The following is a 14,720-nucleotide window of genomic DNA, read 5'->3' on the forward strand; positions in this document are numbered from 1 at the left end:
AGATAGATAGATAGATAGATAGATAGATAGATAGTAGCAAAACAAAGTGATAAAACAATAGATAGAATGATAGATAGAACGATATAGATAGAATGGTAGAAAAAACAATGATAGATAGAACTATACAACGATAGATAGATAGATAGATAGATAGATAGATAAAATGATAGATAGAACTATAGAATGATAGAGAAATAGAAATAGTTAATATTCTGTACAATAAATGAGACTAAAATGAGTTAATTTTCTGTACAATTCTTCTTTCTGTCATTTAAATTTTACTTCCTGTTGGGTGTGTCCAATTCGATTAAATTCAAACTTAATTTTTTCAACAAAAGGAAAAAATAAGTTAACTGACATTTTCTTATCTTACTGAAACACTTGTGCTGGTTACAAGACTTTCCTCCCTGAGCGAGTCACCTCGAGCTGCAAATCCCCCCGTGCACCTTTCTGTAGGTCATCGGTGAGCAGTGCTCTATCAAACGCCTTTGTCATACAGTACATAAAGCCGTGATGCCTCTTTATATTCATGGTGACTGAGACCACTATTTTTTGATGAGGACAGCATGAATGTGTAAGAGAGCGGCCCTGGTCCTGCATACCTAATAGGCCTGGCCCAAGCGGAGACAGAGAGAGATGTATGTATGTGGGGGGGGGGGGGGGGGGCGGACGACAGCGTGGAAGATTGTGATAGACACGGAAATGGGCTGCCTAATTAACATTGGAAGAGGACACGACTAAAGGGGCAAGCTGGACCAAGGGAGGGAGAGAGAGCCAGTGCACTAGCCAACAGCTAAAAGTTGAACACGTAGGAAGTGAGAAAGGAAATGCTATAATTTCTGAGTCATCTCTTTATGTTAACTTTTTTTTGGAGGGGGGGTGGGCGTTCCTTCGCTCTAAAAGAAGTGGCAGCATGGATTATTTATTATGAGCTGTAAAGCCAGCTGCATTTGCATGGCTAATAGTAGGATGTGAAGTAATTTGTGTGAGAGCTAACCTGGGCACTGGGCTGCAGTAACTCAGCCGGCCCTCGATGCGCACACACATACACAGAAGTGCGCCCTCGCACTGAGAGCTGCCGGCCCTGCTGCTGCAGTTTGGGTAGAAAAATGACCACACTGCAGTCTGTCTGACTGGAATGGAAATCAATCATAAAGGTAATCCGCAGTCTCTACCTCTTAAAGGCTTTATCAAGTGCTTTCGCTTGGAGGATTCCAAATGAAGCCTGTGGCTATCAGGCCGGCATTGATCTCTCTCTCTCTCTTCTCTCCTTCCCCTTCTGTTCTCTCTTTCTCTCTCTCTGATCTTTACTGCTTTACCTTTCAAGATGCTGGGCGCAAAGTACATTAGCAAAATGTTTCAATCTATCTATTTACTTTGTGCAGAGGAATGGCAGTGCAGCCAGTGGGTATACTTAGCTGTGCATCTGGGACAAAAAATGGACCACATTTCAAGTTAGCTAAACCTGACAAAATTGGTTATTTTAAACCTAATTAGTTTACATCAAAAGAAATCTGACTAAAAATAGTGCATTAAAAATAATGCAACACTACATTACATTTTTAAAAATGTATATCTCCAATTGTGACCGTTAACTGATGTGGTAGCGATATATCGTCCATCGCTACGATTTAACCCTCGGGGTTCAAAGTCCGCACTGGTGTTTTGTCACTTTCTTTTCTTGATGAATGCGAAATTAACTAAAAATACTCAGTCATCTTCTAAACATATAGTAGGTTTTGTAGAAAGCAAGGTAAAAGTATTGTAAAAGAGAATGAGGCAAACTGGAGGCCGGCAGTTACGGAAAGTTTGTTGTTGGACAAAGTGTTGTGTTGGAGTTGGTTGTGGTGGATGTGTTGGAGGTTTTCTGGTGTAGTCTCTTGTCTCAAGGGTTGACAATCCCTCTTAACATACACACACACAGACATACTTCTCCCCTTCACCCAAACACTGGCCGCTAAAGCATCTACAAAAGCTGGGGAGGCTATTCATTTGAAAAGAGCAGGGGGAGGAGGAAGAGAAAGAGAGGATGAAAAAAAAATCGGCTTTTGTTCAGGCCGGATTTTCAAATTGAAGCATTTGACAACAAAGGCAGCAGCAATCAACTTCAAAACCCTGGACGTCTGTTCACCCCATCTTCCCCCCGCCTTACTCCTCATCGCTTTATTGAGCGAGAGGACCGTGGCATGATGGGATCTCATCTAGCGCTAGTCTGAAGTTGGTGAGCTTTGACAGGTCTTCGTTGGGTTTTTCTGCTGGGTCAGCTCCTGTGTGCATAGGTCCAGAGTTCTCAGTCTGGAGAAGAGGGTTCACATGGGGCTAGACCTAACACCTTCACTTTGTAGTTTCCCATCAAGTCAAATGAGAAGAGAAGGCAGTTGATGAAGGTCAAGAAGTAGTCCTGGACTCAGCATATTACTAATCCTGGTAAAATACTGTAAAGAACAGCTGATAATCAGCAGGTTGCTGGTTAACCACCATGCTCATTTGACTTGAAGAATAAGTTCACCCAAAAATCACATAATTTCCTCACCTTTCATTCAAGTCATTCCAAAACCGTCGTTGGTAAAAAATTAGATATTTCTTCAGCATATCTTTTTTGGTGTTCTACAGAGAGAACAACATTTTGGAATGACACAAGCATGAGGACATTTGAACAAAAACAACATATTGGTGCATTCTTACTTTTACAGCATATGTATTTTTATTATAGTGAAAATGTAGAGCATTTTACGGTGAGCTATTGTTGATAAGATTCTTAGCATCATGTGTGCATTTCACTGCAGATGGCACTGCCCACTGGCAGGCTTTGGCCTAGTGTTGGCACAGTGCTTACAAGACTGGTGGGTGTATCCCCACCAGTGCTGCTCGGCAGTGTCTTTGCCATAGCGGCCTGCTCTCCTACTCCATAATTCATCCGCTCCCCCTGTTCGGTCATATGGCTAAATGGTGCGTGCCAGCACCCGGCCTTCATCCAGGGATTTCCAGGTGTCCATGCCCCTGGATCACACTGCCTTGCTGCTTGCCAACATTTCTGTGAGGCTCTTGCTGGCGGACTAATAACAATAACCTCATCCTAATCCCGTATCCTCTCCTGTCTCTTCTGTAGCCCTCGCAATCTCCTCTGGAGAGGCTCTGAGTGGGCGGCAACAACAGTAAAACTGGCTCACGTACAAGTCCTCCTGCTCACCTGAGCTTGATGGCAAGCCAAGCTGTGGTGTGACAGTGTCTGACTTCATACGGGGGCCAACTGTAGGGGAAGAAAAAAAAAAACTCATGGCTCTTCCTGTGAACGTTTAGGAACCCTGCAAGACTCGAGAAGGTAGAATGGAATAGCTGATGAAGGAGGAGCAGGGGAGGGAGGAGGATATGGAAAGGCGGACCCAATCTCCGAAATTACCCCAGCTTGGTATCGACTGGCCAATTATGTGGAGTTCCATTTACAAAAACATAGCTGTAGCGGCTAACTTTATGGAGACTTTCATTTCGCTCTCCCCCACTACCGACAGCCCCTCCTTCTCTTTCTCGTTCTCTTCCTCTCCTTTTTTGTGTGGTGCTTTAATAGGATATTGATCGACAGAAGCAGATTCGATTGGGCTGCAACTGAATTGTGTAATGGGTGCACAAAGCCAAGGTCATAGTGTATAGTCAGGGAAGAGCTAAGGCAGCTCGTTGTCCATTCAATATCACGACCTTTCATCTTCCGAACTGGCACGAGCCTGCACTCAACCCCTAAAATAAATCTGCCAGACGCTCCCCCACAAAAAACCCCATTGGAACTCCTCTGGGCAATTCATACACCACTTCAGTACACCAGATTACCCTCTTCTACCCATCTTCCAATCTCGTGCACTTACCCTCTTCACTTCAATCAACGGCATCATCTCGATGCCTTCCACAAAAAGCTGCCAAAGTCATGAGTGTGCATGCATACAGCACTTTAATTCACAGTCACTCCATAGGGAGCAATCCTGTTAGAGGACTTAAGCTAACTGTTGGCTTTGCTTACTGCTGAGCTTCTTAGATGGTATTGCCCATTAAGGAAGGAAACCGGTTGACGCAGGAGGGTGAGATTCTGTCAAGTCTCCAACCATTCTGTAGAGAGTGGAAGACGAGGTGAAGGAGTTTTTAAGATGCCCCAGTCAGGTGATCAGTGGACTATTGTTATGGATTGTTGCAAAATTCAGAATTGAAGAACTGGCTCAATTTCAATTCAAGAGTGTGCATTTGAATGAATTGGCCACGTCTCAGAAACTTGATTTGCCGATTTACAGAATTAGAAGATATTTAACAAAGGAGATGCATTCTGGAAAATCTATCTATCTAGGCATTTTCAAAACTTCCAAGCAAGCCAGAATCCAAATTTGTGTTGAGAACTTTTGCAGAAAGGGTAAACGTCACTAAAATCCTCTTCCTGTTCAACTTACATTGGGTCTCAAAAATAATATGCTCTACAGACCAACATCGGCAACCCCTTGCTGACTGACTAAGAGCCACTGGACTGTGGAGAAGAAAGAAGAATAAAGAGAATGATAGAAAAAAGAGAGCAGAACACTTTGATTTGAATTGAACATCCAGCATATGCCACCCAGCATTTGCTTTTCTTCTCAGTGTGTCACAGATGTTAGGATAAAAGCCGATCTCTCCGCAGAGCTGGATCAATTATGCATATTCCTTAATCTTATTACCATCATACGCCAGGAGTTCTGATGCAGCACAGTACTGCCTGAGTTTTAATATCTCTGTCTTCCTCTCTCCTAAAACCTTTCATCATTTTCCGCATCCATTTGCATCGCATCACACATGCATGCTGGACTCACGTTGACCCGTAAGTTTCCTTCCACCCGTTTGTTGTCAGGTCGCCAGAATGTGGTGGCACCCAAATGTTTGTTATCTCCAGACGCTGTCTTTGCATTGGCAGGCACTTTGAGGGTTTTTGAAGGCAGACTGCGAGGTGAGACCACAGTGGGCTCTTTGCCCAGTCCCCATGACACCCTCTTCTCCTCTCCTTCGCCTGGGATTAGGTCACGAAGGCGTGTGATCAATGCACCTTTGATCAGAAGGCTCCAGCGAGTGCTGACAGGCGCTTTGGATTGGCTATTGTTAGCGGGTATCGACAGGCACGTATGGATCGTGCTGCTCTCTGTCACTCTCCACCGTGAACGTCTGCAATTTTTAAAGGTCACGTTTTTTACTCCCGTCCCATCCTCTCTGCCTCCTCTGGAAAGTCTACTTTTCTTCTTCTGCATTCTGTCTTATTTCTCTATCAATCTGGGAATGACTCGATTGTTTCATCAAGTTGCGAAAATTCTCACTATCTTCTCTTTATTAATAAATTAAAACACCAAACAATTACCTTCTGTAAAACTGCATCTGCAATAAAAGTACAACTTATTTAGGGAAAACAGCTTATAAAAGAAGCACCGTCTAAAAAAGACTGTGCAAAAAAAACTTAGTTTATACTTTAGAAAGTCCAAGTACTGTTGAACCGCACTGCAATGAAGCACTTTCAGTTGACTGCTGCATTTTGCTGGTGTTTCGATTTCTAATGAGTGGAGGGATAGTGGATTCAGCCCATTGTTCTGAAAACAGTGCTGAGAAACCAGAGAAGCTTTCCTACAGCACACTGGTTAATCACTAGTTTCATCCTACCTTTGGGCTGAATTTAAGGTGCTTGAACTAGGATGCTTCAGATGTTGCGTCTTTTTTTTTTTGAGCTGCTGGCCTTCATATACTAGAGTGTAACAGGTTTAAGGAAACTTACAGTACTAAATCATTAAAGATCATTAATATTTCATCATATAAAATAATTTAAGATTGTGACCCTTACACAACACCTCTCATGAGCTTCACATATTATTAGATTCATTATGAAAGCTCAACTGATTTTACTGCTAAAAGTTTTTTTTAAACTTGTTTTTCGGTTAAAATTTTCAAAAGATTAAAATTTTAAGAAATCTTTAAATGACGATATATTTATATGAGAATTATCAGTGCATATTAAGTCTTGTTTTCAAAGAATGTATCATTAATATATATATATATATATATATATATATATATATATATATATATATATATATATATTGTCAAGTGACACTATTTTTTTTTTTTATAAAAAAAAGTTATGTAATATTAAGTTAATGTTAAGTTATTTAATGAAATATTATTACTTTATAAATACATATTTTTAGGGGGAGTTGCACCACATTACGTTTATTTTCAGAATTTAAAAATATGTTCATCATTTATTAACTGCATTTTGAATGTATTTTTTAAAAACATAAAAGTGTCATGTCATTGACCCATATTTTATAAAACTACACACATATTAAAGACACACTGAATGGAAAAAAGTCTTAAAATCGTATGCATTGTTGCTTCTTTTTCCTGTTTTAAGGACTTCCTGATAACTGTAAAATAAGCCCAAAAAGTTTTCTGAAGTGAGTTGTAGAGATCTTACTCTGTGAGACTCGCACAAGCTCAGAGACGGTGAAGACACCTGATGTGACGAAACTGTCCTGGAAGCCAAGGTGCCCTAAAAGAAAAAAAAGAAAGAGTAGAAAAACTGTTATTGGAATGAACATGACAAAATACAGAGGAATGGGAGCGTTTATGTCAACAACACTCTCGCGCACACACAGTCCCAGTGGGGAAGAGAATAGGGAGTATTTAGAGTGACACTGAGGTAGAGAACATCTGGATTTGGTCCCATGAGTGTCTGCAGGACTGTGGGGCAGAGGCTCTTTGCAGTGCAGCGCGCACACATAAACAAGGAGCTGCATAGGAAAGCATGATTATATATGTGTTTACATATGATATGTGGTGAAATCTCAGTCTAGCACATTCTTTGTGCGGAAGGCAGAAATCAGTTGTCTCTTCCATCAGACAGACAGACCACAATTACTGTGTTCATAGTGCTGACTACGGCTGACCCAGGACTTACCACACATCCTGTGGGCTGCTGCTGTGCTGGAGGAGCCCATTTCAGCCTCAGATTCAACCACATACATCCCTAAACCTTCTACCATCCAACACCACAGGATCAAAACATGCAGTCAGTTTGGACTGCATTTCCCATAATGACCTGCTCTTTCATATTGTATGAAAAACTGCTGATATGGCAAGATTAATCACAACAAGTTAGACATGATCTTATGATATGGTACATATGGTAGAAGTTAATAAATTGCAACAGAAAGTGGTATTGCAAAAGTGAGAACTATAAGATAATATTGTGCAAACAAACAAATAAATAACGTAAAATAATTGCACTCAAAAGTCATTGTTGAGAAAAAAACAAAGAATTTGTATAGGTGTGTAGACAAAAAATACATTAAATACTAGTAAAGAAAATGTTTTTCACAGACTGTATTTTATTTGTCCTCACACAACATAATTTTTTTTTTACTGGTATTCATAACAGGAATAAAAAATAAGCATTAAACAAACAATTTATTGCATTATCCATTATAAACAATAAAAAAATGAATAAATGGCAAGCCTAAACTAATTTATTTAAAGTGAAACTATATATATATATATAGATATATATAAAACCAAAATAGCATGTATATGCTAATTATATATAAATTTTTGAATAATTAAAAATGTTCTTGATAATTTCTACTGTGACAAAAAAAGAGAAGTTTTTATTCAAACTTATTACATCCTAAAGACGAAAACAAGAACTCTGCAAATGATCAAACTCAACACCAGCTCACATTATGTAAATAGATGCAATATATAATAATCTTAAAAAGTTTTATTTACAAGACACTGCATTGCTTGCCTAAGTTCCTTCTCCAGAGAAAAAACATATACGTATAGAGGGGGGTGACAAGACGAATCTCAAGAAGAAGTGATGAAGCTATTAAACGACTTCCTGCGCTGCTCGCTGGCTGGCGAGCTATAAAACCAACAATAGAAATGAGTTTAGTCTTGACTGGCTGGATGAGGAGACGTATAGCATGTGGACAGGCAGAATAATAAATAATAAAAACAGAAAGAGAAGGAGAGAGAGGGACAGAGGGAGGGGGTAATACCTACGGCTCATTATAAGAGAAAGTGCTGACATGAGCTAAAAGACTGCAGACCCGGAGAGCATTCCTGCACAGATGCCCCTGAGATTGAGAAGAAGTGAGATAGAGTTTGTTCGGGGAGGCATCAGAAGGAGGGGAGACGTATGTTAGAGGGCATGTGGCAGGAAGTCAAGGTAGATTGCAAAACGACAAAGCGAGGACGACAGTGGACTACAGGGTCGAGAGACGAGAAAGGCAAAAAGTCAAATGTTCCACACAGCTGTACATACTGTGAAACAACAATTATACAGAGCACAAGTGAGGCGCACCATTACTTGGAAAACAGAGGGATGACGCAATGGAGCTGAGGAGGGAGAGAGCGGGCGAGCGAGCGAAGGAACCTTCGTCACTAGAATTCCAGTATAGGGAGCATATGCACCCGGAGTTCACTGAGGGCATTTCCATGAGTGCCTCATATAGGGAGACAGGGGCGAGGGAAGGGGTAGAGCTTCTATATCTCAACACAGATAATCACTCCCAGCTGTGTCCACTGTAGAGCTGCACACACATGTAGGGAGGGGCCAGGGTTCGCCTTTCACAGCAGAACCGAGACCTCAACAAGCCTCCTGCGCAGCAGCAAGAGCGCCGTGTTGAACTACGCTGGGCCTCGGGACAAGTAAAACCTGTACTGTATCTGGGTAGTTGACAAAAAACAACTTTTTATATTCAACATCAAGGAAACTGTGTTTATTTTAGGTGCTTTGGTCATTATCCCACTTTTTAACGAACTTTTTGCTTCTTTAAATGAGTAAACAAAAATATACAAGGAGGTCTTTTTTTGTTTTTAGTTGATTAGTAAGTGAAAACTGATAATAATAATAGCTAAATTGCTATTTGTGTAACTGCTATTGGTGGCCTTGGTGATGTTATCAGAGATGGAAAGTCGTTTAAGAGGAGGAGCAAGTTACTTAATTCTGATTAAGAATTATGAAGAGCGTTTTCCCCCCTCAGAATAACATGCACTGATCAGTGTTAATGTGGATTAAGAAATCAGGAAAGAGTAAAACATGACATTCACAAGAAAAAAGGGGTGGAAAAGTGTGCATTATGAATCAGAATGAAGCCAGATGTGAAAGTTAGCTTATTACGTTAGATAATTTATATATTATCTAATATAAAGCATGGCCTTGGTGATGTCTGAGATAAAAAGTCATTTGAGAGGCGGAAAAAAATATTTTATTTTTTATTAAAAAATTGTGAAGATTGTTTATTTCTCAGATAAACATCAGATTAACACCGATCAGGAATCAGTATTAAGAAATCAGGAATGAGTAAAAAAAAGATGTTCAATGGGAAAATATTTCTTTTTTTTTATTTCTTTTTTTTTTTGGTCAGGAAGTAGGATAGAACAATGATTTTCTAAAACAATGGCTGAATTGCTATCTGTTTACATTATCTAACACAACACGTGGCCTTGGTGACCAGAGACTAGAAGTTGTTTAAGAGGCTGAGCACGTTGATGATTGGATAGGGATTGTGAAATGTTCATTTCATACCAGAGGTACTGTAAGTAAAAAGAGTCAAATTAGATTTTTATTGTCTTTAAATCGAAGTACAGACATTTCAAATGGTCCGTCAATTACTCATTTTATCACCAGCAACATCTATAACCCACAATAACAAGAAAAATCTCTTTTCAAATGGTCTTAGATGAAGTATCCACAGTATGACATTTGACAGCTACCCATAAACAAGCCTCACAAGAGGCAGTAAACAACTGTTTAACCGTTTTTACTAGCTTCTTATCAAATGCCTCTCACATTCTTTTCCATTTTCTTGCGCTCTCCATTATGTATTCTCACCTCCCCTCTCTCTTTCTCTAGGGCTTGTAAAGGAGAGGATATCCTCTGGCCTTATCTAATAGTCTGCGGATTGTGCAACGGCTGCCCCGTCCCAGAAAGGCAGCAGCCCGCTTTGTGAAAGTGCACGTAGCATGGAGCACAAGGGTCAAGGTTTACCAGCAAAAACAAACCATGGAAAAAAAAAGTTGGTCATGTTTTTCTGCATCGGGGATGAGAGGGAGACAGAAATCAGGGAGAAACAGAGGTGGTGACAGGGAAAAGGTGGAAGTGTGTGATAGCTTCAGGCTATGTCTGACAGTATTTAACAGGCAGTGAAAGGAGTCAGTGGTCTTTAAAGGGATAGCTCACTCTAAATAAAAAATCTGTCATCATTTACTCATCCTCATGTCATTTCAAACCCGTACGACTGTCCTTCTTCCATGCAAGCAAATATATGATATTTTTCCTGGCTGCTATTTTTCATTTTGCAATGTATTTAGATTTGGAAGATTATATTTAGAATATTTTCAGCAAATAACAACATAAATTTCTGCTACCATATATATGATTAAATGATTATATGATTTTATAAAAAAAAATAATAATAATATTAAAAGTAATAAAATATGTAAATATAGCTTATAAATTAATATATTATATCTTAATATTTATTTAGTATGTAAATAATTAAATTAAAACATAAATTTAAATTATATATATATATATATATACAGTACAGACCAAAAGTTTGGACACACCTTCTCATTCAAAGAGTTTTCTTTATTTTTTATGACTATGAAAATTGTAGAGTCACACTGAAGGCATCAAGGGCTATTTGACCAAGAAGGAGAGTGATGGGGTGCTGCGCCAGATGACCTGGCCTCCACAGTCACCGGACCTGAACCCAATCGAGATGGTTTAGGGGTGAGCTGGACCGCAGACTGAAGGAAAAAGGGCCAACAAGTGCTAAGCATCTCTCGGGGAACTCCTTCAAGACTGTTGGAAGACCATTTCAGGTGACTACCTCTTGAAGCTCATCAAGAGAAAGCCAAGAGTGTGCAAAGCAGTAATCAAAGCAAAAGGTGGCTACTTTGAAGAACCTAGAATATGACATATTTTCAGTTGTTTCACACTTTTTTGTTGTGTATATAATTCCACATGTGTTAATTCATAGTTTTGATGCCTTCAGTGTGAATCTACAATTTTTATAGTCATGAAAATAAAGAAAACTATTTGAATGAGAAGGTGTGTCCAAACTGACACACAACAGAACAGAACAATGAAAGTATTGTGCAATTTCTCCTTTAGTAACTTTTTTGGTGAACTATCCCTTTAAGAATCAGCAAAATAAAGTCTCAGGTCTTCAAGTAAAGTTAGGATACATTGTTTTTAGAACCAGCGTGTCAAAAGCTGCTGATCTGAGACCAGTTTTGTATATTAAAAAGAATGAAACAAGGGTTCTCAGACTGCATTGGTACTGGCCTGTACTGCTTCGGATCAATAATGAAAATAATCTGAAGATCGTGGACGACAGATACAGATACCAGATGGAGGGAGTTTGTACGGGAGAGAAAATATATTAAAAAAAAAGACATTAGCGGAGTGATTATGTGCAGCCTATATCGGCACAACTCAGGGGTGATCTTCAGTTCACACCGAGAGAGAGAGAGAGATGAAAAGATAATATCAGCTACATGCAGGATGAGAAAGATGAACATGCTCATCTGTCTGTATCCTCTAATCTGAGTAAATAGGGCGATGTTGGTGTCACACACAAGGGCGTGGAAATAATAGCTCAAGCTTCGCAGCGCACATCTGCGATAATCTTTAAGTTAGGAGGAAAATATGCCTTATAATCCAGTGTTGAGGGACGCACACATAACAGAGCTCCAGCGGGGTTGAGGGAGGATAAAGCGGGACTTTTCAACATCATTCTCTGTTTAAACTCAAGCAAACAAGGGACCGTTTCCATTCAATCATGGTGTTTATGTTTTCTCAAACTGTAAATCAGTCGGCACAGACTGTTTCATTGTCCGCTAATAATTTGTAAACACACACAAAATCAGCGGAATTGCTGCTCTGTGTTTGTTTTAAAAGAGCCCGTTTAGAACAATTCTCCGTCTGCCCTGGAAACACGCCACTTTTCGCACAAGTTTACGCTGACGCAATCCTCTTAAGAGTAATCACCCACCTCTGGCTTATACTAACACACTCACGCTAATCTTCTTAGAGAGAGCGAGTCCCAGAGCTTCGACAACGTCAAAAATTCGCAAACTAGTTCTTACTATAGCTCTAACAGCTAACAAGAACTAGCTCTATTTTATGGACAAAATAATGCAGGCCAGATTCAAACTTGCATTTCACATACACTTTTAAAAAACAAAGGTTGTTGTCAATTGTGCTGCAGTCTACATAGGGTCAGAAAGCTCCCAGATTTCCCAGAGTTCCGAAGATGAACGAAGATCTTACGTGTTTGGAATCACATGAGGGTAAGTAATTAAAGGTCCCGTTCTTCGTGATCCCATGTTTTAATCTTTAGTTAGTGTGTAATGTTGTTGTTAGAGTATAAATAATATCGGTAAAATTCTAAAGCTCAAAGTTCAATGCCAAGCGAGATATTTTATTTAACCGAATTCGCCTACAAAAAACAACCCGTTTGGACTACATCCCTCTAGTTCCTGAAGGAATGACGTCATTAAAACTGTTTTTTGACTAACCTCCACCCACGTGAATTCACAAAAAAGGGGGCGTGGCCTTGTTGTGCTCCGACGGAGAAGAGGAAGAGCTGCGTTTGTGTTTGTCGCCATGTCGTTGAAACACTGTTATTTTCATCTCGGAGTCCAATCACCTTTGTTTGGGCTTCCCAGGGACGCTGTACTTAGAGATCAATAGTTACAATTTATGTTTAACTCGGTTCCCTAAAATTATAATCCACATGTAAAACTATGTGCAGCATATTTTGCTGAGGACAGCTTCCTCAATCTCAATCAGTTTAATGACGGCTTCGCACAAAGATTATTCTTGAAAGATGGAGCTGTTCCCTCTTTGTCTGGAGAAGGCGTTGTTTATTGACCACAACCAGTAATCGTATTTTATTATTTAAGCTGGTGCGTTTAACAGTTTCTGTAACTTATTACACAAAGGGCAATGCTGTTTAGCTTTGTTAACTAGATGTTAGGGCTGTGTAAAAAAATCTAATGCGATTTTCATTTATAACATTCATGTTATATTGCACACTGTAAACACAATCAAAGCTTCAAAAAAGCACGAAAAACGGGACCTTTAATGACAGAATTTTAATTTTTGGGTGAACTATCCCTTTAATAATTTAAAGGATAATCAAATTTGTTTCCTCCAGTAAAGAACCTTTTGCACCAATGAAAAGGCTCCATGGATGTTAACAGTTCTTCATGGAATCATATATAATCTTTATTTTTAAGAATGTATGAGCTTCAAGGTCGTCTGGAGCATATGTGCTAATGCTAGGCCATGGCTCCAAAAAACCTGGATAACGTTTGAGATTTGTATATGCATATTTTTGGATATGTTGTGGAACATGACTATTAACACTCACCATTTTCTGGCTGGTCCTTGATGTCGCCTTCACTGGGCTGGTTCGGACTATCAGACTGCCCCGCTTCTGTAGAAAGACACACAAAGAAAAAGAAAGTGAGATTTTGTTTCATGACCAAAATGAAATCATGCACTTGACAGCCTCTCGAAAACGGTTTCTGCAGTCTAAAGACTCAAGATACAAAACGTCTAGTCCAGAGTACCAAGGAATCACCATGCTGACCGTGCAGTCTGGCAGCCAACCACACACTGGCCGCGCAGGTGAAACCCTTTGCTTATGTGTGTACACAGGAGGCCAGCATGTTACCAATTCAGTAGAGTTGACTGCTGCCACAGTATAGGCCAATACCCAACTGCATGCATCGTAAAAATACTCCGTCTTTCTAGGCTATAATTGACTGTGGATGCAATTTAACAGGTTAAGTAATGTGGTTTATTAACGTATATATATATATATATATATATATATGTGTGTGTGTGTGTGTGTGTGTGTGTGTATGTGAACAAGAACAATAAGGTAATATAATTAAAATAAAATATAAATAATTCCAATTTACAAAATAAAATAAAAGTGAATTCTGTGATTATATAAATCAATTGACAGGCCTAACCGTAAATTTCAGACTGTATTTATTAGCATTCAGACGCAAAGGGAAGTTATCGGAATAGAAGGTCTGACTGTACTCTAGCCAATGTCCTTTTGGCACGCGGCTCGGTAGGTCAGACCGACAGTGGGGTCTGTGCTGTGAATTCACACTGAGTGTGCTATTTGCAGCTCAGGCACTTATGGAAATAAGTCTAGAGAGAGAGAGAGAGAAAGCCTTCAGACCTGGGTGTACTGCATAAAAAAGGCCCTATAAATTTGATGGGCTCCGATTTCTCCCAAGAAGTGCTCCTTAACGGTGCCATTAGCTGTGATAGCAATGATTCGTTTAGTGATGTTAAGGGAACTTTCGCAAAGATTCACCCGGGTCCCTTTAACTCTTCTACGACAGCCAAAAATTGCAAAGAAACACCCTTTGAGATGATTTAGAAGCTGGGGTGAGTATTGATTTACCACTCGAGAAAAAATAGTCATGCTGGGAGAAATATTACCTATGTCGCGCTAGCAAGCACACGAAACAAAATGGCTAGTGAAGTTGGGATCGGAATCTAATTCATGACTTTTTATACTTCATTTTTTGGTAGAATACATGTTAAAAATAGCTCATTGAAATATATGCTCATTGAAAACAAACTTAATAAAAGAAGAAAAAGATTCAGCCGAAATCTCACAAATATTTGT

General features: G+C 39.5%; 1 protein-coding gene across 9 annotated transcripts in view; it reads right to left on the reverse strand.

Moving 5' to 3' along the window:
* Window positions 1-14,720, reverse strand: part of LOC132159803 (nuclear factor 1 A-type) — a 149,953-nt gene that overhangs the window by 33,858 nt on the left and 101,375 nt on the right. For all 9 annotated transcript variants that reach the window (XM_059569414.1, XM_059569410.1, XM_059569413.1 and 6 more), the window contains exons 3-4: window positions 13,437-13,502; window positions 6,464-6,538 (exon numbers count right to left, since the gene is read on the reverse strand). In XM_059569414.1, coding sequence (XP_059425397.1) covers window positions 6,464-6,538; window positions 13,437-13,502 — 141 coding nt within the window. The remainder of the gene's footprint in view (window positions 1-6,463; window positions 6,539-13,436; window positions 13,503-14,720) is intronic.

This window comes from Carassius carassius, chromosome 16 (genome assembly GCF_963082965.1).
Source record: "Carassius carassius chromosome 16, fCarCar2.1, whole genome shotgun sequence".
In the NCBI taxonomy this organism is placed as follows: domain Eukaryota; kingdom Metazoa; phylum Chordata; class Actinopteri; order Cypriniformes; family Cyprinidae; genus Carassius; species Carassius carassius.